Genomic DNA, 24,331 nt, shown 5'->3' with positions numbered 1-24,331 from the left:
TGAGGGAGAGAGAGATTAGATTGTAGGTCCTGAGGGAGAGAGAGATTAGATTGTAGGTCCTGAGGGAGAGAGAGATTAGATTGTAGGTCCTGAGGGAGAGAGAGATTAGATTGTAGGTCCTGAGGGAGATAGAGATTAGATTGTAGGTCCTGAGGGAGAGAGATTAGATTGTAGGTCATGAGGGAGAGAGATTAGATTGTAGGTCATGAGGGAGAGGGATTAGATTGTAGGTCCTGAGGGAGTGTGATTAGATTGTAGGTCCTGAGGGAGAGAGATTAGATGGGTTAATTAATATTAATAGGTATCTTTTTTCGCTCTTGTGAGTGGTTCGATCATATTCGATTATTTGCTTATTGCACTGAGTGGAGACTCTCATTTGTCCCAAATAATGGAATAATAAATAATCAACATTCAGATTAATAGTATTCCTAGTAGTCGTGTTGAGTCAGTCGGTGTCTGCCCAAGAAAGCAAACAATGAAAGCAGCTTCCAGTGCTCAGAACGGGTGAGTGTCAGAGTCTAACGTTTTTCCTTCCATGATAGTGTAAGCAGTAGACACTTGCTTCCCGGTTCGAAGTTTATCAGTACTTAATTATAATAATTAAGGGCTTGGACAATGGAAACGAGATGGATAATAATGGTAAAAAAGGTACGAAACTGAACAACGAATAATCGAATAATTGCACAACAAAACTCCTAATTACTCCGACTCATATTGCCTCAACTATTGCACAACACAATACCCGCCCTTTATTCTACCCTTACCTATTGAAGTCAACCCAGCCAATCCCTGCCTACCTTACTCGGGATTATTATGACCGGGATAAAGTGGTGGGTTTAGGGTAATTTCGCCATATTTTTCCCGAACCACATTTTCACCGGTCGTTAATAAACCCGCCTACTCAGCTTTTAGGGTTCCCAAGGGGTATGGGTGCTCATATTTTAATCGTTGTCTTATATTCACTAAAGAAGACTATTGGGACACTTGTTGTAGGTTTTTCGACTTCATTTGGCTAAAATTGCAAAAAATTCACCTTTTTGCCCAATTCTTGTCATATATCCTTATTGTCAAAGTTGATTTAAATAGGCCAATTTTTAATTTCTTAGGTATTGACTATCTCTACATAATGAAATAGGACTCAAAGTAAAAGTAACAGTTAAATTAAAACTTGAATTAATTAAAACTGTCAATAACATGAATCAGTTTCATCAGTCATTTATTCATAATTCTAAAAAATGTGAACGATGCATTCTTTTTTGAGTCATAATGGTTATTTGATACACGTAAACATTTAATGCTAAGGGCAATTCCACGGTAAGGTTCCACTTGGTGAAAATGAAAAATGTTAAGATAGGCACCTACTTTTGGTTAAAATATGTTCATTAGACTCTTAACCTTACAAGTCAACAAAAGTTTTTTGTTTCATATTGCGTTAACTTTTGATTTTTCTCATTCAAAGGAACACTACTCGGGAATGAAAAAAATCGTTCAAATTTTCAAAGGGCAATAGTTTGGGTATGCAGCAATATTTCTCTATGAAATTCCATACACTTAGGCATATGCATAAGAATGAGAGCTATGCAAAGTTTCAAAACCGTTACTCAAATACTTTTTCTAAAAAATTTCCACAAAGATGGTGTCACGTCCGTCACAAAATTAAGCAAAAAAGTTTTTTCAGAGCCACATAGTGCTATTTATATTCAAAAAACCACTGTAACCTATCTCTTCTGAAGGTAAGGGAGTACCGTAGAAATTATCAGGCTTGTATCTTTTAAGAAAAAAAATTTGTAAGGGGGGTCCCAACTTGTCGCGTCCGTCACATTTTTTTGAAAATGCTCCAAAAAATCTTTAAACAGACTTTAAAGGCATTTTTCTTAAAGCTGAGGCCGTCCTCAACAAAACTATGTCGTCAAATCAAAAATTGGACAGAAAATGACCGAGTTATGTATAATTTTGTATATGCCCATATATGGGCATACGGCTCACTTTTAGCCATTTTTATCCATATTTCCATTATTTTGACTAAAACCAAGACAAATAGAAGTCAAATAAGGTTGGATTGTGTTGACTATGTTGACTAGACTATCAAATAACATCATATGCAATTCAATAATTTAATTTACTGATTTTTTGCCATTTTATTTGCTTACAACTTTTTCAGAGGTAAAAGGCACAAAAAATGGACTTAACCCTATTTTCGCATATTTTTGAAGTAAAAATTCAATATCTTCCACATTTTAAACACTAAAGTAATGAAACTTTTAGGAGATGGTCTCAACAGTATGATGCGTTGAACAGTGATGAATGTTTTACCAGAGTTATAAATTTGTTCAAGTAGAGAAATAATTGATGCCCCTAGACTGATACCCTAGCGTATGCCCAAAATGGACGATTTTGGCTGTTGCAGACCTCTTGGGGGTATTTGAGGCCTATAAATTGGCATGAATACAGAGTAGATGTCACTGAACAAGATAAAAGTGTCAAGTGGAAGATTTGGAAAAATTGGAAAAAAACGTGTGTCCGTCACAGTCACGTCTGTCACAATTTGAAAATGGCGCCACGCAAACAAAAATTGAGCAATCTCTAAGAAAATGGCATCTCAGAAATCCCTGAACCTTCTTCTATCATTGTAATTCCAAATTAGATACAATAGATAACTTTTTGAGATAAATTTGGGTACCATCTGAGTAGACACCCAAAAAAAGTGTCATATTTACGTCACGTCCGTCACAGGGGTGCTATCTCAGAAAGTAATAATGGTAGGGGTCTGAAATTTTCACACAACCTGTAGAAAGGTTAAATGTGGACTAATAAACAGTTGGAGCTGATAAATAAAGAACATCTCGAGTACAACATTCGTTTGAACTTTAAAAAACAGCAAAATCGTGGTGTCCGTCACGGTGGAATTGCCCCTAATTCAAAACAACTAATTTGCTAGAGTGCTAGACTACCAACACGTTACTACCAGCAGACTACCAGCAGACTACCATTCGACTTGTTTCACAAGTTTTAGCAATGCGAAAATTTCTAAACTTGCTTATCTCTAATAAGGAAATTTACATCTGAGACAAAATTTTTGAATCTAAAATTGAAAGGTTGGACACCGGTAAAATGGCGACCGGGAAAATGTGGTGGGTTTTGAGCAATTTCGCCATATTTTTCCCGAACCATATTTTAACCAGTCGTTAATAAACCCGTCGTAATAATCCCGAGTAAGGTATATCTGCTCTCCTGAATAAACCCTTGTTGACTCTCTCTACGCTAAAGCCAGACTACAAATGCCTCTATCCTGATAACATGCACTCCGTAATGCTCCAATACACTACCGCCACTAACCTACTACCCAGCTAACTCCAAGACCTTACCTTAACAGGTTCTGGCTCCCGAACCTGTCCGGCATCAAATTACAACATAGTAACTCTAGTATTCTCTAAACACTCCACAAACCAACCTCGTATTAACTCAAACATATTATGTTAAACTGACCTCTCTGCCCTCTCACTGCATTAAATGTCGTATACTAATATATGCCCCAAAATACTACGGTAAAATACTGACCTATCCCTCTTTACTTGCCCCCAGATAGTTTAAACAATCTCCCACTATCCTCGAGCGATAGCCACAACATCAGATAGTAACTCTAGTAATCTCTAAACACTCCACAAACCAACCTCGTATTAACCCAAACATATGTTAAACTGACCTCTCTGCCCTCTCACTGCATTAAATGTCGTATACTAATATATGCCCCAAAATAAGTTACGGTAAAATACTGGACAACACCTTATTATAATCACTATACTACCTTCATATTACACAATATTACCTAAAATTCATCTCAATTGATCACGGCTTACACAACTTTACAAAATCTGATCTTTCTTAGAACCTTACTATACAGTACTGGTATAATAATTTAATGGACAATCTCGTACTACAGACCATATCCCCTGTCCGATCACGGCTTACAATAGTTGCTATTGAGCTTTTTTGTAAGCGTTCAAGTAAGTAGCAACCCAAATTTATAGATTTTTCAGTTAACATGGTTTCAGTAAAATATTTAAGTAGATCAGTTCATGTTTAACTGAATCTGGAAGTTCTCTATGCACGTGCAGTATTCATTGAGGATTAATCTGTCGATAACACTCTACAAAATTTAACACTATATAAATTAATTATTTTCCCACTATTATCATGACGTATTATCACTGATTGTATGTTACAATAAACTTGAGTGTCAGAGTAATTTAGGAGCGTGCACTTGCTGAAACTTATGAGCCTGATATTTATTGTAATTAATATCTGTTAAGAGCAGGTAATGATATTCTCGACCCAGGACTCTGTTTTAATGATTAACGGAGTAACAGTACGTGGTGACTAATAATGATCTGTAGTAGTTGGGGGGGGGGGGGGGGGGGGGGGCAGTAGTTGCCCTGCACTGGTTTAATTAAGAGTTTATCTAGGCCACGTTGACAGGGAAGGATTATTAATCAGCCATATGCGCTATGGTACCATGGTAACGGAGCCCAGGAGTGGTTTACAGGTGTCTTTGAGAAAAAGGTAATTAATCCTCGTCGTATTTATATCCCAGCTGAGTCCAGTCGATGATTTATTTCTTGAAGAATTTGAAGCTCGGCTGTTTTATTTTCATACTCACGTGTTTTAATCTAATTTTACTGCACAATTTGTTTGTAATTTGTAATTTGTAATTTGTATAGATTCAGTTGCCATTCGGTTTTTGCTGCCATTCAGTTTTAAGTTACGCAGATTTCAGTCCCCGTTAATGATAGCTACACAGCTACGCCTGCTGCCAGTTAGCTATAATTGACAAACTAGTCAGTTCGCTGAGCATTGTTTTTATTTCCGATTCAAATGTTGCTTTACGTTTCTCTTTCTTTTCTCTTACTATACGTTCCATTGAACTTATTTTAATCGGAGGATCTCTTGTTTTTTAATCGTTTGGTGGTAAAACCGTGTAGTACATCTTTCAATTAATAATACGCGCGACCACTTTTAGTAAATACTGGATAAAAAGGAGCAGTACTGTCCGAAACAAAAAGTCTCATTGACGAAACAATGATGACGTTAAAATTCCTACTTTGTATCCTGCTGCTGACAAATTTCTCAATTGCACTAGGTATTTTGAAATTTCTAAACAATGTTTCTGTTAATATAAGGAAGTTCAATTTACTTTAGGTGTTTATTCTTTTAACATAACTGCGACATTGACATTCCTTTAAAACTTCAGACGATTGGACAGAAGTTACAGGGTGGACTCAGAGAAAGTCATTTGATCCAAAAAGAGAAGTTATCGAATTAAAATTCGAAACTGAAAAACAGAATCCATTGAATGAAGTAGCTGATCTGCCTGGGGAATTTGTGATACGGATCCTCATTCAGTTTCACAGCGACAGCACAACAAACAATGGAATACTTGGGAATGTTGAGGATGCGTATAAAATCAAAGGGGGCAAAATAACCAAAACCGTGGAAAAGCTGCAGGTAGGAGACGATACGGAGAAAGTCCGTTGCAAACAGTACAATACGTTCCTGAAGATAGCAGAGGCAGGTAGGCTACCAACACACATTAAAATAGACTTGCTGAATGACGCAATCATGACTGCAGAGAGGGCCTACCGAACCAACAACGTAAACCAGTGTTCGGAATTGTTTCCACAGTGGTCTAACCTAGTTACGTCTGGCAATATCAAGTTTATAGATGCAACGTTTAGCGATAACAACTTTGATAATATCCAGAAGATGGGATGGAGATGTTACTTGAAAATCGGATTCAAATGGAAAGGTGAGTGTTGCTCAGTTTAGTCCTGCTCAACTTTTTCACCACTACACCACTTTCCTCCCAAACAAGGTGATATCTTTGCGTCATGCAGACTGCAGAGTGCAGAGCATAGAAGTTTAGTTCGTCCTTCAATTATGAAAGCGGGGGAAAAGGCTTTATCTACGTCGAGTTCAGGAATATCATAATATGTCTTCTATAACCAGACTTTTTAAGAATTAAGAACGAAAAATAACCATAAACCAATTTCCTGTTTCAGAATCCCAGTACAGTGAGTGGGTGCCAGTTCCTGACGATAAAAGTGTCTACATTACGGAAATAGTGGAGGGAAAGAAGTTCCAGATACAAATGAACAATAAAATAGATAGTAGTAATGACATCAGGTGGTTTATGGCCGGTATCTCATGGTTCACGTTTACAACAGTTAAAATTGATGCAGCTAATTGTGATAACCACTACCAGTTTGAAGGAAACGGAACTGAGGGATTCTTTCAGAGAGCTGGAGTTCTGACGTTCCTGAAGACTTCTACCCAGCTACAAGTATGGTTTGATGATGTCCTTGAAGTAACCTGGGTTTATAAGGATACTGATGAATTACGTTGCACTTTAAGAAATGCCTTGACAGGCCTAAGGTTTAAAGCAAATAAACCCGATACGGTGTCTAGCCATTACAGATACCAAATAGGTAAATGTGACTAAAATTCGTCTTTTTAATGACATTTTTGATATACCTATAACTACGGATAACTATCGTAAAATAAATTTTACAAGATCTTCTATTAACTGTGACGTTGTAACGGGACTTCTATTTTTCCAGTTTTATCTTGTTCGTACTCAAGTTTGATCAGAAAGCATCAGCATTTTCAACATCAGATCATTTAATGAGATAAAAAACATTTCATGTCAATCATAAAATTATTTCACTTAAGACATACTTCAGAGCACATCGAGTCAGTGAACAAAGAAGTCAAGAGAGGCTCTGTTACAACAATATCCTGTGTTATCACTGGCATAACAGATACAGCAACAGTGACCTGGCGAACTAGTACAGGACCGGTTCCAGCTGAAAAGTTCACCCCTGTCCAAGGAACTTTCTCTGAAAGTACACAGATATCAACTTTAACTGTAGACGGAACTCTTGTGAACGATGATACTGCATACACTTGCAGAGTCACTTCCGGATCAGAATCCGATTCAAGCCACTCAGATACCACCGTCAATCTAAACGTTTATGGTATGCTGACAATCATTTTGCAATGCAGTTTTGGATTTCATTACGAATTTCTGTCTCACTGCCAGAAATCAATTTGTATCAAATCAATGAAAATTGTATATCATCTGAGTGTTGTAGATTGTAAAATTGTGGCTATTCATTAATACCAAAAATTACTTCAGATGTCAAATCAGTGAATAAAGAAGTAATGAAAGGCTCTACTACAACAGTATCGTGTGTTATCACTGGTATAACAGAAACAGCAACAGTGACCTGGCTAACAAGTACAGGACCAGTTTCAGACAATATTAAGTTCACCCCTCTCCAAGGAAGCCACTCTGCAGGAACGCAGACATCAACTCTAACTGTGGACGAAACTCTTGTGGAAGAAGATACTGCCTACACTTGCAGAGTCACTTCCGGGTCGTTTCCAGATTCCTACCACTTTGATACCATTGTTAATCTTAACATTGATGGTATGTTTTTAAACGCAAACATTCATTTGATAAGAGAGGACTATCAAAGTTGTAAATTATAACATTAGTCAACCTTTTTTTAAACCCAGTGTACCCGAGGCTCTTTGTGCAGACTGCAGAGGCGCACACCCCTGCAGATTTCGTCGATTTCAGGTGCCGTCGGCACCATAAAAATTAAAAGCAAACATAAATTTTTTCCGGAAAAAAAATTAAACATGGCTTCAAATCCAAATTTGAACCAGAGATTTTTCACTTCCTCTCGATAAACTTAATTTTCAACCCAAAAATTAAGTCTCAAAGGGGTAAATTACTCAGGTCAGGATTGTAGGCAATGTTTATGCCAAACCATACATTTTTGTAAATTCATTAAACTTTCAATTTAGCCTAAAACACCCTATTTCGCAAAATTTTTCCGGGGGACTGTGCCCCCCTAGCCCCCGCCAATGTGGTCCGCCCCTTACCTGGACCCCGCTGGAGGCCGCGCCCCCAGACCCCTGCCACAGCTTGCAGCTTCGTTCGCCGACAGCCCCCCCCCCCCCAAGAAAAATCCTGGCTACGTGCCTGAGCAAAATATAGGCTAAGGGCTTTTCAGATGATTTGGCTCCTCAACAGATACCGACGTACATAACGGTCAATATGTAGTTTAGGTTTACCTGGCCCGTAGGTTACGAATGTGCCCGAGGAGGAAAAAAAAGCAAACTTAAGAAAATTTCTCGGGAACTTAAAAGTTCACCTCAAAACGAAATCTGCACCTATGGTCAGGCGCAGGCTCCTTGTAAAGTTCAATTTTACATGTCCGCTATTTAAACGAAGAGTAAATTATAAAAATCTCTCAAAATATACGATGAATAAAACACAATATTGCAAAATAAGGCATAACAAATCCAACACCTTCAGATAGTATCAAGTGCAGTGGACTACCAGAATCCTGGTATCACGTGACTACAGACCACGTGTTCCCAGTGGAGCAGAGTACCGTGATACCGCTGTCATGTGATCTGGCCTACTCTCCACGTGGTGATAATAGTGTCACGTGTGTGGGGGATACTCGATACTTCTTTAATGAACAACCAGGTTGTCTCTATAATTTAGGTGGGTGTTATAGAACTGTATTATAGATATGTAATTGTATAATACTACTAGTATTATCAATTGATGTTAAAGTTTAGAAGATTGAGATAATAAACTGTACTGAGAAGTATGTTAAGTTACATCCGTTTGTTTTAAAATCAGTGGCATAATTTTTCAAACAACATGTAATAGGGACTTGTTGTTTGTGAAATAATGTCTCTGCATTATATGAAAATCATCCACCTAGTTTTTGATATTCACAAAACTTTCAGCAGCAGTAGTCTTTCTCTTCGCATAATTCACACCCAGTTTAATGGACGTCCCCTAAAAGAATCGTTTAAAATTTCTTAGTCCTCACTAGAAAGCAAGGATAATTGAGTTACTCCGATATAATTGGTGCAATTATTCACGCCACTGTTAATTTAGGAAACGTCGAACAAAACATTATAGCTGTTATAATATTCCCCAATAAATGGATTTAGAAGGAAAACACGTGTTATTACCAGTGAAGATGATCTAGCAGAGATCCTAATTATTAATTAAATAAGGAAATGACCCTCGTGGAGGCAGACCGGACAGCCATGTGCATTAAATGCGCAAGGTTACCAAGGTTACCAGGATAACGGAGCGCCAACCAGAAATTAATCCAGGAATAATATATCAGGTTAGTTTGTGCTCTGTGGATTATTTCGTTAAGAGTTTGAAGTTCATTAATTGTATAAGTCTCTAATCTTGTTAGTGTGTCTGGATGTCATGGCTATGGTCATGTAAATGCATCTTAAGTTTCGACTAAAAAAGCAGAAGTTTTATACCTTTTTATTAAACCGATCAACTAGCAATTTTGTATCTTGAGAATAATATTGTTTTTACTTTTCCACCTGGCGCGATCAATTATTTACTTCTAGTTTTGAAATTATCTAACTTGAATTCGTTTTGGCAAAAATAATTCAGAAACATCTACAGCATGATCTCGTCTTGATAATTACTCAGTAAGTTAAAGCAGAATGGATATAAAGTGGGTACTTTCAGCACTTGTGAGCCTCTTCTGCATCGCTGACACTGGTAATAGAGTCTATTTAGTACATACTACACATATTATGACGTGACAATCAATGTTTGCACCGTTAGAAATATTATGTCGAATTTAGCTCCCTCAAGATTTGATCATTCAAAAAACAACTATAACTTATTATTTATCCAATACAAAGTTGAAAAGAGAATCAGCGCAAGATTTTTTTCATCGTAACAGAACTTAATCTTCATGATTATGATTGATCGATAAGTTTCCCTGTTACAATTTCATCAGGATTGGTTGCAATAAAAGCGGTGACGGCATCACAGGAATCAACTTTTGATGGGTATATAGCAGAAAACTGCATAGATGGAAACGTAAACATCTTAGTGGTGAACTCCTCCACTGGTAAGCAGACTCTATGTGGTGTGTTGCGGACAAGAGATGGTGAAGACCAGAACTATGATATTGAGTGCGGAGAATATGTGTGCGCGAACAGGGTTAAATTCAGTGTTATTCGGGCCGAGAATGAGTATGAAGGAATGATCGCTATGAGAGAAATTACTGCTTACTACTCAACCGGTAAGTGAAAATAATGTTTAAGTTTCTCTCTATACTAGAATAATGCCATGTTGAAGTGTTGAGAGCAATTTTTAACAGTTTCAAAAAATTCTTGCCAAAATTACGTAAAACGGCGCATTCGGCGTATAACTATAAACAGGTTCACGCCGTGTACGCGCTGTTTGAAAAAATAATGTATCGTATTTTAACCACGGCACGGCGATAAATATATAATTAAAATAATATAGAGATTGTTGCTAAACAAAAAAATGATAATCAGAATATCAGATTGCAATGTTAATAGGTGTAAACTGTAATTTTGTAAACAACATGTTTAGGGGACATTCTGTTTATAAAATAGCCAAGTTTATATACTACTTTTTTTCCTCATGGACACGTTCAAAAAAAGGTGGCACTAGAGATTGATTTTTTTAAATGCGTTTTAAAAATAGTCATTGTTCTTTGTTGGTTGATATATATCTATCTATACCTTTAGAAATTCGATTAAATTTCATGATCCTGAAATCACGGAGTCTCTAGTGCTTATATCACAGAAGTTATCGTTATTTGTGTGCCAATGATTCAAATATCACACAATTAGAAATGCAAGATGAATCAACACTAGATAATCTGAAAAGTACTATTCACAAAGACGCCAAAATTGATATGGTGATTATAATGCATGTAAGGAATGGAATGTCTTATAATCTGAAATTGTTATTGGTGCCAAAATGATTCAAAAATCACAACTTAAACGTTGGAAATGAGCCTATTTTGAACAGTGATTATTGAATCATCTTACGTTTTTATTGGCTTTCTATCATTTTTTAGGGTACAAAATAGTATTAAATAGTATTAAAACCAGTTAATATGATTCAAAAATCACATTTTCGTTAAAGGTGCGCTATTAAGTCACACTATAGTAAGCCTTAAATTAAGTGCACGATATGACAATTCATATCCATTCTATGATTCTTATTATGTGATTTTTGAATCCATGTCTAAGCTTATACCATATTGAAGGCCTTTGAGCGATAATTTTTGATCTCGGTGCTTAAATGATTCAAAAATCACACAAATCTGGCTACCAAATATGTAATTTCCTTTAAAGTGTGATAATTGAATCATACGTAATGTTCAAGTTGTAATGACATTTTGAAAGTAAAGGTAATGAATCGATAATCACATTTCAAAAATCCGATTAAGTATTATATGTTACTGATATGATTCATTTGTCACATTATGGCGACAAAATTATCATGGCTTGAGCTGTAAAAGTACTTGCCTAGTTTACCCTGTTTAAAATCAGTGTTTGTGATTATTGATTCCACTATTACTCTAATAACGAACTTCTCCATGACCATAAACAAGTGTCACAACAAATCACTGCAGATTTACTATGAATACCAACCTGATATAGAGCCAAAAAGTGATAGATTCCCCTGATACAGCATCATTACAATACATGCTCATTTATGTGATTTTTGACTCATTATTGCACTTTTAACCGTCTAAATTCTCTAAATATTAGTTAGCATGCTATAATTGTGATTGATAGAGTTCATTGTTACAATCGTTCCGTTGATATTCATATCACATTCATCATTCTAAAACACTTAGTCAGAATTAACCCTGTGTGTGATAATTGCATCGTAACTCCACATTTAACCGGTGATTCTTTGCACTTTTAACACTCAACTATCTCAAAAAGGTTCAATAATCACATTGAGAAGCAGGACACACTCACAGAATGTAAATTCATCATTAGAGGTGCAAGAAATGAATATTTTGTGATTTCTGGCTCATATCTGAACAATTAACAGATATAAAGAGATGAATGACTTAATTATGTGATATTTGAATCTTTTTGGACCACATATTAAAACTTGGTTAACTTTCATAGCATACTCCTTGAGATACAAGTATTTTAAAATGCTTCACACAATTTTGGCAGTGAAAAATCAATCTCTAGTGCCACCTTTTTATGAACGTGTCCTCATCATCATGTCAAGTAATAGCAGATTGATAAGCTTGAAGAATAAGGCCAATTAACAAACACTAAACACTGATAACCTCTCTATAACGAGCGCAGTCAAGTCAAAAACTTATCCAGGGGTGGTCGGGACCTTTTCTTCAACATGTTTATAATTTATATCCGGTTCAGAACCGATCTAGAGCCACTCACCAGTCACCACTGTAAATGTTGTGACCGTTCTAAGAGCCGGAAGTGAGACTCAAAATAAAATAGATGTGACTTTTAAAATTACTTAAACGAAATATCAAGCAATTTAGAAGTTTAGTTTACCTCAGGACTGTTGAGTTTCAGTCGGCACTCGTAACAGAAGGTTTTAGCGAACTCTTGTTCGTCTTTGATAGCATCACTCACTGTCATTTCTGAAGAAAATAGTTTACTGTTAAATCTGTGAAAATCTGTTAGACTATTTAGAGGTTCTGAAAATTTCCATTTCCTCATCCAGTTGAATAAAGTTTTAATCTTTCTCACCTCAATTTTTTTTGCTAATTTCGTTGGCCGCCCCAAGAAAGCAGGTTTTTTTTTGTTTGTTAAAATTGATAAAATTGATAAAAATTTGTGTCCGAAGATGAGGTCCTCGGGCTCTGGCCATTCGAGGTGGCCAGTGAGTCAGTCACCTTAATTGGTGCGCTGACTACTGCTGTTGGCTGGTCGCAGCGTGACAGTAGTGGTCATAGTATTGAGTTTGCAGCCATTCCCACTTAAGTAGATATGGCCAGCCTCACCAACGTCCACGTACACTGTCGGGCTGCAGCCCCCCTTGTTAATGGACACAAAGTTCAACGAGTTAGCGGGCAAGTCCGGATTCTGCCGTTGGAGAAACTTCAAACAATTTGCCCACCAGTGAGGTTAGTGAGGTATCCGGGCCCTCCGAATGCGTAACGTCGCCACGTGGGTCCAGTGACGACCCTGAGATCTTCCCTGTCTCCAAGCAGCTCTGTCACTACGCTCTGGGAGGCCCTGTCATCGCACACCAGGACAACCTGATCCCTGACTATCCGGCTATCTCTAAGTGAGATTGACACGGATGTCGAGGTCATTTCCGCGATCCGCGACGCCAGGAACCTCATGAGATCCCGGCGTGCCTCTTCCGTAGGTGAGCCCGAGTTCAGAGCTACCTGAACATTAAACGACGGGCCCGGCCTGCAGGTTCTGGATGGTTGGTGGGTGGCGGTGGGTGCAGTGCTTGACCACTGTGCATTGTGGTTAGCAGCTGCTTTTTTAGCTTTGTTTTTTGCCTGTGTTGAGTGTGTTTTCTGGTTGCGGCGGGCTGTGGCCTCTTTAGACCGCTTGACCCGGGGGCGCTTAGTGTGGGGCTTTTTTCGGTCTCCCCCGGACATTTCCGCATTTATCTCCCCCTTAACCACTGCAGTGGAGGGAGTTACTGAGATGGGCATGGTAAACATATCGTATCTAATTGCATCCAAGATACCATAATTAATATTATGATCTGTTTACCATCATGTCATAATTAGTCGGGCTTCTTGGATACTGCCTAGATCCCTAATGATACTACCTAGATCCCTAATGCTATGATAATATTGATAAACACTATAAGTTTAAAATCAATAATAAGAGTGTGTAAAAAGAGGCGTACTGTTAGTAGGGAGGTGAGACCAGGATACCGGGTACGCCTTGGTTTGTTCTGCTCCGGTAACATCAGGGCGGGGTCCCATCTTCTGCAGAGGTGTGGGTTAGTCATTGTTATTTACCTAAGCTTACTATAGAATCAGGTTAGATCTATTGGAATTTTATAAAGATTTATAACGACAATTTGATCATGGTCTTATCTAAATATTGATTTTAAAGCTTTATAGTGTAAAATAGGGGCGGCTTACCAGACTAGTCCTACAAGGGCGTATCTGTGATAAACTCTGCCTGCTCACAAGTATTCTCACACTACACACTGCACTCACTCAGCCGTATAGCGACCAATAATCACAATAACGCACGGTAAACAGTATCGTACACGGGTTCAACAGGGTGGATACGATATTAAGTATCGTATGATTAGTTAAATAGGAAGATACGATTAGATATGTAGTATCGTGTAATGAGTTAAATACGAAGGTGCTAGTATCGTACAATAATGGAACCACAAACCTTCACAAGCAGTCAGTGCTGTAGAGTGTAGCCTGTAACGGGATTATAAATACGATAAAACGGGTATCGCTCTAAACTCTTATACACAATAAGATGCAGTATTACTTTTAATTTTATGGAATGACTATAATTTGAATCCTAAGTTAAGGATGTACAAAGGAAACAGAGAATTCGAACAATAAGTTTCGAAAGTAAACATAATATATATATATAAACTTTGAAACAATTACGCGCATATAAAAAATGCTCGTAACAAACAAATATTAAAAAAATCCCCGTGATATAAATCACGTGATCTCATAAATAAAATCCACAGGTTTCATTACACGACACGTGATACAACAAGAATTGCGCCCGTTGTTTCGTTTTGGCGGACGCTAGATTTCCATTTCACATTTACTATAAATTTAAGTATAACTATAAGCTCCAATCAGCTCACTTCAATCTTCATGATAATAATATTGATCAATTATGCATCAAATACGGGAAACACTTGAAATTCAGTTCAATTGCCGTAGAACTTAACTTGTATCTGTAATTCAAGAAATTATCAGCAAAGGTAAACTATTATATATTTGTAGCGCAATGCACTACTGGGTCGCGCGCGCGCATCAAATAATGGTTCTCGCAACCAACGCTTCTCGCAACCAACGCTTCTCTACCTTCGGTAGATCGGCGAGATGCACCACTGTGCCTCACCGAGCTGCGAAGGATTGACATCGTGAATCAATTATATATACTCGTGTACACATCAATACACTACGCGTGCCACGTACAAATTGGGTGTATTACCTAATAGTAATATTATACATTACATGCATCATATACACAGTCGCGCCGCGCATTCATAGATCACAGGCTATCTATACATCACATCTCCGCAAGCAATCCTCGCGCGCGCCCAACTTTTTCGTTGCATGGTAACGAACGAACACACGACATATTTAAACCCACCTATCTCGTTCTCCAAAATCCACGTTTTTCTGCAAAAACCTCCATTCGTAACCTTTCACTATTGCCTTTTTTCAAAAGGGTGAAAAGGAAAAAATTACACACTTGCTACCCTATACTCTCTCCTAAACTGTCCCTCCTAAACTGTCCCTCCTAAACTGTCCCTCCTAAACTGTCCCTCCTAAACTGTCCCTCCTAAACTGTCCCTTCCAAACTGTTCCTCCTAAACTGTCCCTCCTAAACTGTCCCTTCTAAACTGTCTCTGATGTTCTTTGACTGACGAAGATGTAGTACCGTCTCCTGCACTCTCCACCTGCTGTTGATCCTTCGACCTCCTTCAATACTCCCCAAGTTACTACTCCTACTACTTACTATGTCCTGTACACAAGGTACGAACCTCCAATTACTAACCATACTCAATATGTTCTGTACACAAGGTACGAACCTCCCATTACTAACCATACTCAAATTGTTCTGTACACAAGGTACGAACCTCCCATTACTAACCATACTCAAAATGTTCTGTACACAAGGTACGAACTTCTACTTACTCAAATACCTAAAACCGAGCGTGGAGAGTGCAGATTCTCGTCAGACCCAACATCCCTGATATTAGACTCTCCGGCGGTATCCTCTCTGCCTCCCTCGCCGTGTCCATAAGCTTGTTGATTTTTTGGACATACCATCCCAGGAACTTACTGTTTCCTCTCATATCTGATCTATAATGTCCGTACCCCTTACCCGGCATCATCTTCCCCTCTCCCACTAACTCCTCACACCTCGCTTTCACTCTCTCCGTCAGGTATACTCGCTGTCCCACCATCTGAGTCTGGATAAACTTCAAAATCTCCAACACATCCTCCTTTGTTCTCGCCTCTCTCATCATCTTCTCCATTCTCACTCTCGACACCGTCAACAGATCTTTTCCGTGCTTTATCACACTCTCCCTCCTAAACACCTCTACTCGAATGCTCTCGTTTGCCGTTTGCTCTTCCACTACCAAATTCGCATCATAAACGTCATGACAGAAACTTTCCACCTGCCTCTGGTCGTAGTAAGTGGGTGGTGGGGGAGGAGGTATTTCATGCTGGTTGGGATGGTATCCTCTCCGTTCGCTAACCTCCCTTTCTATCTCTCTTCTTTTTTCTCCCCTATTTGAGCTCCCTGCAGCAGCTGCCACAGGTTCCTGACATCCCTCTTCTTTCTTTTCTTCTCTGGCAGGACTTAAACTCACCTCCTGTAGTGAAATGTGTGGATTTTATTTATGAGATCACGTGATTTATATCACAGGGATTTTTTGGATATTTGTTTGTTACGAGCGTCGATTAAATCTTCATTCTTCCCGGGGGATATTATAGTCCCCCGATATAGTGATGTGTGGTAAAATGGTTACAGCAGTATATTAGCATAGTTATCATTTTAGAATATTCTAGTTAATAGTGGAAAAAACCATTTGGATGAGTGTAAGATTAGATAGGTTAGTGAAGATTTGTTGGTCAAAGTTTATATATTTTTACTTCCGAAACTTATTGTTCGAATTTTCTGTTTCCTTTGTACATCCCTAACTTAGAATTCAAATTATAGTCATTCGATCGAATTGAATGTAATACTGCACCTAATTGTGTATAAGAGTTTAGAGCGATACCCGTTTTATCGTATACATAATCCCGTTACAGCACTGACGCTGACTGCTTGTGAAGGTTTGTGGTTACATTATTGTACGATACTAGCACCTTCGTATTTAACTCATTACCCGATACTACATATTATACATATCGTATCTTCCAGCTTCCTATTTAACTAATCATACGATACTAAATATCGTATCCACCCTGTTGAACTAGTGTACGATACTGTTTACCGTGCGTTATTGTGATTATTGGTCGTGATACGGCTGTGTGAGTGCAGTGTGTAATCACAGGTACGCCCTTGTAGGACTGATCTGGTTGGCCGTCTCTATTTTACACTACATTACCTACGAACAACTAACAATTTCGGAAACATTACCCAACTTACGGAGGTAACAGCAAGATGAATCTCCCCGATCTGATGATTTGCTAGATCTAAGGAAGCAGTGAAGACAAGGTGGCACATTTCGCAGGGATGAACCTTTTTCTTCTTGCTAGTTAGCTTGTCCTTGACGTAGGCTGTGAATCTCTTCTTGTGCAGGTTCGTGTCTATGTGATCCAGGAACGGCTGCGTGAGGAAGGAATTTAGTTAATTAACCTAAATTTAATTAATTAATTAACCAATTAATTAATTTATTAATAAAATATTACATACAATCCAGGTTGTGAGCGTAATAATCTAATTAATAATGTTGTAATTAACTTCGGGTACATTTAAAGCTAAAACTATTGGACAAACAAGACTGGCATAGAGCCGAGGAACTAATTTTCATCAATGCTTGCCAGTGCAGGTATGTATTTAATGATATTTCAATGATGATCTAGCTAAGAATGCTTAAACAAAATGAAGATGCTAATATTGGAACTAATGAATTAGTCAATAATTTAAATCGACAATAGATAGAATAAATACAATAGAATTATTCTTGCAACAAAGACTATTTTGAAAATTTAATTGGAAGGTTTAATGATATAAGCCAAAACCTCATAATTTTTAAAGTTTCTAATTGTGTCGAAGACGAAAAAAAGGCCAAAAATGTTTAAAATGGCAATATTGAAAAAAAAGAATTATAAATTTCAAACATTAATGTCTCCTGAAAGTCTTTTGACCCTTTTTAGTGGGTTTCTTTATATTAAATAAATGCTACAGATAGGCTGTATTCTAAATAGTTTCGAAATTTTAATTAATTATGTGGTCCAAATTGTTTACAAAATAAATTAGTAAATATAACATAATAATATCCCAAACTCCTTTTACATGCTCAAATCGTTACTTACTTATATAGTTCGAAACAATCAACAAGATACATTACATTATATATGTTGCGATGATACATAACACTGCTAAGTGCTAACGTTTTATACTCTGAAAATCCGTTAAACTTTAACTGAAGGAAAACTCGGAAACTCGGAAACTAATCCGCATGAATAGAAGTAAAAACGGATCCATTAAAACGGACATACTAATATTTTCACCAGTTCCAGGTAAACGATAACTACAAACCTAAAGAAAGAACCCTAAACGATACACTACAAAACGACTAGAGCTTTAATTAAAGCGACGCAATATTCTGAACTAGATCAATCAGTTTCTGCCTCCTGAACTCCAACAAATGAAGGTGGATAAAAGGAGCAGCTTCCGACATCTTCTCCTTAGCAAACTCCTTAAAATGCACCAAATCAGTCCTGGTCTGATTGAAACAATTCCCGATCTGCACCCTCCTGCTGACCAAATCCTTTTGCAGCTTCTGTTTCTTCATATACGCAGAGCTCTCTTCAAAGCACATGTTTTTCAGTGCATCGAGCGTGTCCAGGCATGCCTGAATAAGCTTCTGTATCTCTTCCCAGGTTGTACTTCCCTCGAAATTGTTCCCGATCAGGGCTTGTGCCACATCAATGCTCTTCCGCATCTCATGACGAATGTTCTGAAGATCATCCCCCCATTTGTCCAGGTATTTGAACTTGTCAGGAGGTACTTGGTATGCCAGGTCTTGTAATGGCAGGATGTGTTGGAGGATGGCAATGCGCTGATCTTCTATTGCCCATCTGTAGGAAGGGTTCTGGGGAGGGAGAGGTCTGCCGTGGCTGTGAAGGGTGTTGATGATTCCGTTCACGTCGTCACCGATCAGTTGGAGTATGTCCCACAGTTCTTTCTCACGCACCTGAGTGACCAGCTCATTACAACCTCTTTTCTTCAAAAACGCTTTACCATCCTCCCATGTCTTCTTGTGAAGACTTTTAATCATTTCCAGACTCTCATCAGCATTTTCTGAGATGTCCTCCCATCCTGATGCCAAACTCGTCACCTCAAAACTCCACTTAAACTGCAGAATATCGACGGTCCGCTTTATTCCCGCCGTGTTTTCTTGCAGGTCCAAACCCCTTAGAGAGACCAAAACCTCCAGGTCAGACTCTTTGATCTCGTGCATGCCAGAGATAGTGTGTACCCAGACATGCCCCGGCTGGGTGATCCTATCCACATCTTCTTTTGGAGGGGAAACAAGCTGGGGGATGGGTTTTGGAGCCGGAGATGTGATACTTATTTCTACAGGACTTAGTGGACCAGATTGGGGTTCGTCCTGAAACATTGGGGGTGACTTTTAAGAACTAACAATACATTTAATGGAAATAAATGCAGCTTAAATTATTTAGCAACGATTTAAGAAATAACTACGAAATGTCGATTAAAAATCGATTTAAAATCTCAATTCTCAGCTAAAGATATTAAAAAGGTGATTGACATTTTTTTCAGGGGCTCGAACCATTTATGATCTATGTGTCAAGTAATGAAAACGCAAAAATAAATATAATTGTATCTAAATTGAAATTGATATTTTTAATTTAATTTAATCGTTATAAAACATTTACTTGACTATCGAAAAGCGAAAGAATAGAATTATAAAACGTTTAAAAACCAGATATTCAAAAATAAAAATTGGAACTACCGAAACTAATGAAATAGAGATGAGGACTTAAACTAAAATAGTATGACTAACGTTAAGAAATTTAAAACTTGAAAATGTGTAGTTAAAAAAGTTTTCAATATTTTGTTATTAAATGATAAATAATTTAATAGAACAACAATTTAAAAATGTACAGAAACTAAATGAAAATTATAAGAAGAAAAATTTATCAATTTGCGACCATTATTATTAGTATAGGTCAAACAGCAAAGTAACAACAAAAAATAACGTAAATGTAGTCAAAAGTCCGTACACAGTATGATGATTTTTTTTAAATGACAGCAAAAGCCAAAAATAAATGTTTTACAGCCTCAATTTATATATTTTAAAGAACCAAACAAATCATCATCAAAAAATAGCAAATTCATAAAAAACAACCCTTGATTTCTATCAAATAAAAGAATATCAAAACAAAAATCACAATAACAACATCAAGACAACGATAATAATAAATGTAGATAACAATATAGAACATTTAAAAACACCAAACCTTCTTAGTTTTGAAGTTCAGGTTGCAGGGCGTACATCTGAGAAGATTGCCCTGATCAACACCCACTCTCTTCTCCCTGTTTGGCATCGGGCCAGTCATTAGTTTCGGAGGTTCAGGAGCCGTTGCTGAGGGCAGGGGTAACATCTGGCGGGAATAGGGCTCAGTAAGTGGTCTAAACATATTAAACAAGAAAAAAGGGGAACATATTTTCTCGAAATATCCCAAAAACACAACCTTAATTAAATGGTATATCAGAAACGGGAAACCGGATATCCAATGTTATCAAACAATTGACAACTCACACCGACTCAGTTTTCAAAACACCTCAATAAATCCACCTACCCCTCCAGAAGTCAGCATGGGATTATACCCAGACACTACTCCGCTACTGGATACAGGTGGCATGTTAAACTGACGGGGAAGTCCGGGGAAAGAGGCGTACTGTTGGTACATTGTGGTTGGAACGCCTCCATCTGGTGAAATGTGGTTTTTTAGATCGAAATCATTGACATTAGATTGATTATAGTAATTCAGAAGAAATTCTATTCGTATCAACAAATCCAGTTTACAGTCAATATGACTAATGAATTTGTATAACCTTTCAAGTTCAATCAAAAATATATTGTAACTAATGTATTTAAAAGACTGTTAACCAGGTAAAAAACCAATTCTCCTTTCGATGATTTGGCCACAATCACTAAGACCAGTATTTCCAACTCACAATTAAGTAGAGGAGGAGGAGGCAAGGCCCCAGCAGGAGGAGGAAACGCCCCTGTGGGGGGAGGCAGTGCACCTGTAGGAATGGAAACAGGAATCTGACCATGCTGCTGTGTAAGCATGGTCTCAATCGGAGAGCTGTGGTGTTCCTCCACCAGCCTCTCCCCTGCTTTCAAAGTAGCTGCTAGCTTAGGGTACTTGTTTGTCATTATTCTCTTGATTGTGTCGTTGTCCAGGTCTGGTTTTTTGTCTCGTCTGCTGTCACGGTCTCGACTGCGACTGCGTTGGCGGCGGCTTCTGTGTCGGGAACTGCGTCGTTCTTTGGAGTGAGATCTTCTGGAGCTTCTTCTGATAAAATGGCATATTATGTTATTACATCTAAAATTCCAGGGAGTATTATATAATATTTCAATTATTAGAGTTACACTCTATAGTACACACATACAGGTCACAAGAATCAATCATACGCAATAAACATACACCGATATCCCAAAACATGGCAAACTACCATAATAATAATATCCGAAAAAAGGGAATACGAAACACTACATTTGATCAAACTTACTTTCTAGGAGATATAGACCTTGACCTCTTTTTGGAATCACTCCGTTTCATAGAAGTTGTTATCTTTAGTGGACTGACACTCTTATTATTCTGATCAGTCTTACCCACCAGGTCCAAACTCCCTGACAGTCCGTTCTCTTCTATCAACTGTTTAGCTACCTCACGGATGTGGTTCCTTAATAGTTCAGATACCTGGAATGTTTTTATTTAAGCTCAGCTTGATTCATTTAGAAACGTAATTGAAAATCTGAACATCCCAACATATCTAAAATTGTGATACCGATAGAAAACTGACAAATAAAAAACCTGAAGATTGCTGGCCCCAATCTCGGATTCCTCTGAAGTATTAGGTTTGTTGAGCAGGGGATTGGTTAAGCCTCCCAGACCCTTCATAGAGCTCAGGATGTTCTGAACTGCTGCTGTGCTGGGTGAGGCGGTGGCGCTGTCGGGGTGTTAAAAAGTTAGATTCAGAGATATATAAATCAATCACAATATTATACTATTATATTATAATAATCACTATGAGATGAAACTAATGTGAATCAGTTCAATCATTAAAGGATCAATGCTCGTGCTTTAGAGCTAGATATACTCAAATAACATAAATAACATAAAAACATAAATACCTGTGAGCTGGGGAAAGTCCCCTCATAGTCTGAACTGAGTCCTGATAAACGTGCCCACCACGTGACCTTTCATTCCTACTCCTCTCTCCCTCCTCTGGATACCGACTGGAATGACCATGACGACCTCTCTCCTCCGAGTGATGACCATGACGACCTCTCTCTTCAGCTCCTCTCCGATGGGCTCTGTCGTCAGAATGTCTGTCCTGGTGATGACGTTTCTCCTCTTGTTGGTGTCCGTGTTGCCTCTCCTCAGTATGTCTGGTCTCGGAATGTCTGGTCTCGGAATGTCTACCCTCAGGATGTCTGCTATCATGATGATGTCCACTTCGGCTCTCATGATGTCCGCTCCTACTATTATGATCAGGCACCATCGGGGGCACCAACACGTGCTGACCTACCCTCTCTTCGTGGAATCTTCTCTCTGCGGAGGTGTGGTGTTCTTCTCTGGGTCGGTCCCTGCTGTGGTGATCACTGTGATGACTGGAGCTCTCCAATTGCTCGTTAACGAATGATTGGAAGGGGGCGGGTTCTTTTACCACGTATCCCGGGTTGTAGGTGGGGGCAATGTTTGAGGACATTTCTTCTTCGTAGTATTGGACCGGCTCTTGAACTGAAAAAATTGGTTTTCAAAAATCAGATTAAAGGAGAATGAATCGAAGTACAATTTACAAACATAAAATCATAGAAGTAAAACGACTAATAAGCTAACCCGTGACACTTAAACCAACCTGGGGTTTCATCGAAAGGATCCCCATCAAATTCCTCAGAGTTATTCAAATCCCGCTGATGGCATGGGTACCCAGCCCGATTCTGACCACCACCTGGTACCATCTGATGTCCACCTGGTACCATCTGATGTCCACCTGGTACCATCTGGTGTCCACCTGGTACCATCTGATGTCCACTATGTCCCATCTGTCCTTGAGAAGAATAATGTCCATTGCCTTGAGACTGCTGCATAGAGGACTGATCATGTGGTGAGGACTGATAGTTAAACTGGGAGGGGGTGTGTTGGTTTGGTATGTTTTGTTGCTGGGATGACATTTGTTGGTGTTGGGGTTGGTGTTGGGGGGAGAACTGGGATGCGCTGAAGGGAACATCCCTCTGACTGAACTGTCCACTGTCACCTTTCATATGCTGTTCAGGGTTGTGGATGTACTTTCGTTCTCGAGGATTGTTGTAATTTTGGGGCTCTTGATATCCCTGGGCCTGTAAAGTCTATTGATTAAAGGATGGAGTTTGACAGAACAGCATTCTCAACTCGCATTTTTGCAAGTGCTCGAATCTTAAAACTTCGTAGCCAATAATTGAGACAGTTATTAAAATGAGAAGAATTTTGAATGAAGCACAGTCAACCTGACTTACATGAGAATTTGGACGTTCATAAGGTTCTAGGTTGAGAGTTATCTTGTTGGGAAGGGGGTGGCCCGGTTTAGGAAGTGTTCTAGAAGCTATGGCTTGGTTTAGTGAGTCTATAGAGTTCCTCGATACGCTGAAAATAATATAAATGTAGAGTAGAATGGAAAGGATATTGTAGTTATAGGAGAATTTTGTAATGGGGATGTTCTTGCTCAACTTAAGCTAGCCCATCCGTGCACTAGTACAACAATTCAAAATCAAGAACAAAGTGGTTACCAAGAAGCCAATAAAGCAAAAACCTGCAATCAATATTATTTACATGGATATATACATTTACTTACATATGATTCGTTGAGGAGGACGCAGGGAAAGCACCCATGTTCGGTCTGAAATGGAAAAATGGTGAGTTATAAATTCAAATGAGAGTGCAGCAGCTGATGATACTGGTCATGGCGTGTAGCGTAGTAAAGATCGTAACGTCTACGATAATGACAAAAAGCAGTATACACTGTTAAGTTTTAAAATTCACCATATTATTTACTGTATAATACAGATGGTACCTTGTGTCCTGGTAACCATGGTTACTGGTTACTTACCTGGAATGTAAAAGAGTGGTGCGTTTCCCGCCTAAGCTGGAGGGTTGTGAGGGAAACATTCGGTTTAAATGAGCGAACTATCGTGCTACGGAAAAAGAGATCTTGCCATCACCTAAAGGAACAATTTTTAAGTCAACAACGCAATTCTATTTTTACTGAAAGTGAAAGAACC

The 24,331-nt window shown here is 38.4% G+C and overlaps 3 protein-coding genes across 3 annotated transcripts in view; 1 reads left to right on the top strand and 2 right to left on the bottom strand.

Moving 5' to 3' along the window:
* The window catches only part of LOC134825523 (uncharacterized), a 31,816-nt gene extending 7,539 nt beyond the window's left edge, over positions 1-24,277 (bottom strand). Inside the window, exons 1-13 of the mRNA XM_063837751.1 lie at positions 24,160-24,277; positions 23,905-23,949; positions 23,570-23,696; positions 22,933-23,413; positions 22,205-22,814; positions 21,885-22,020; positions 21,580-21,770; positions 21,019-21,362; positions 20,640-20,770; positions 20,298-20,441; positions 17,233-17,412; positions 13,760-13,841; positions 12,436-12,524 (exon numbers count right to left, since the gene is read on the bottom strand). Coding sequence (XP_063693821.1) covers positions 12,436-12,524; positions 13,760-13,841; positions 17,233-17,412; positions 20,298-20,441; positions 20,640-20,770; positions 21,019-21,362; positions 21,580-21,770; positions 21,885-22,020; positions 22,205-22,814; positions 22,933-23,413; positions 23,570-23,696; positions 23,905-23,949; positions 24,160-24,218 — 2,619 coding nt within the window. The 5' untranslated portion in view covers positions 24,219-24,277. The remainder of the gene's footprint in view (positions 1-12,435; positions 12,525-13,759; positions 13,842-17,232; positions 17,413-20,297; positions 20,442-20,639; positions 20,771-21,018; positions 21,363-21,579; positions 21,771-21,884; positions 22,021-22,204; positions 22,815-22,932; positions 23,414-23,569; positions 23,697-23,904; positions 23,950-24,159) is intronic.
* Positions 1-24,331, top strand: part of LOC134824966 (muskelin-like) — a 472,587-nt gene that overhangs the window by 146,860 nt on the left and 301,396 nt on the right. The gene's annotated exons all lie outside the window — the stretch shown is intronic.
* Positions 1-24,331, bottom strand: part of LOC134825224 (transcription initiation factor TFIID subunit 13-like) — a 90,497-nt gene that overhangs the window by 29,525 nt on the left and 36,641 nt on the right. The gene's annotated exons all lie outside the window — the stretch shown is intronic.

This window comes from Bolinopsis microptera, chromosome 13 (assembly GCF_026151205.1).
Source record: "Bolinopsis microptera isolate Bmic1 chromosome 13, MBARI_Bmic_1.0, whole genome shotgun sequence".
Classification (NCBI taxonomy): domain Eukaryota; kingdom Metazoa; phylum Ctenophora; class Tentaculata; order Lobata; family Bolinopsidae; genus Bolinopsis; species Bolinopsis microptera.
Note: the sequence above shows the minus strand (reverse complement) of the source record. Positions and strands in the feature narration are given on the sequence as shown.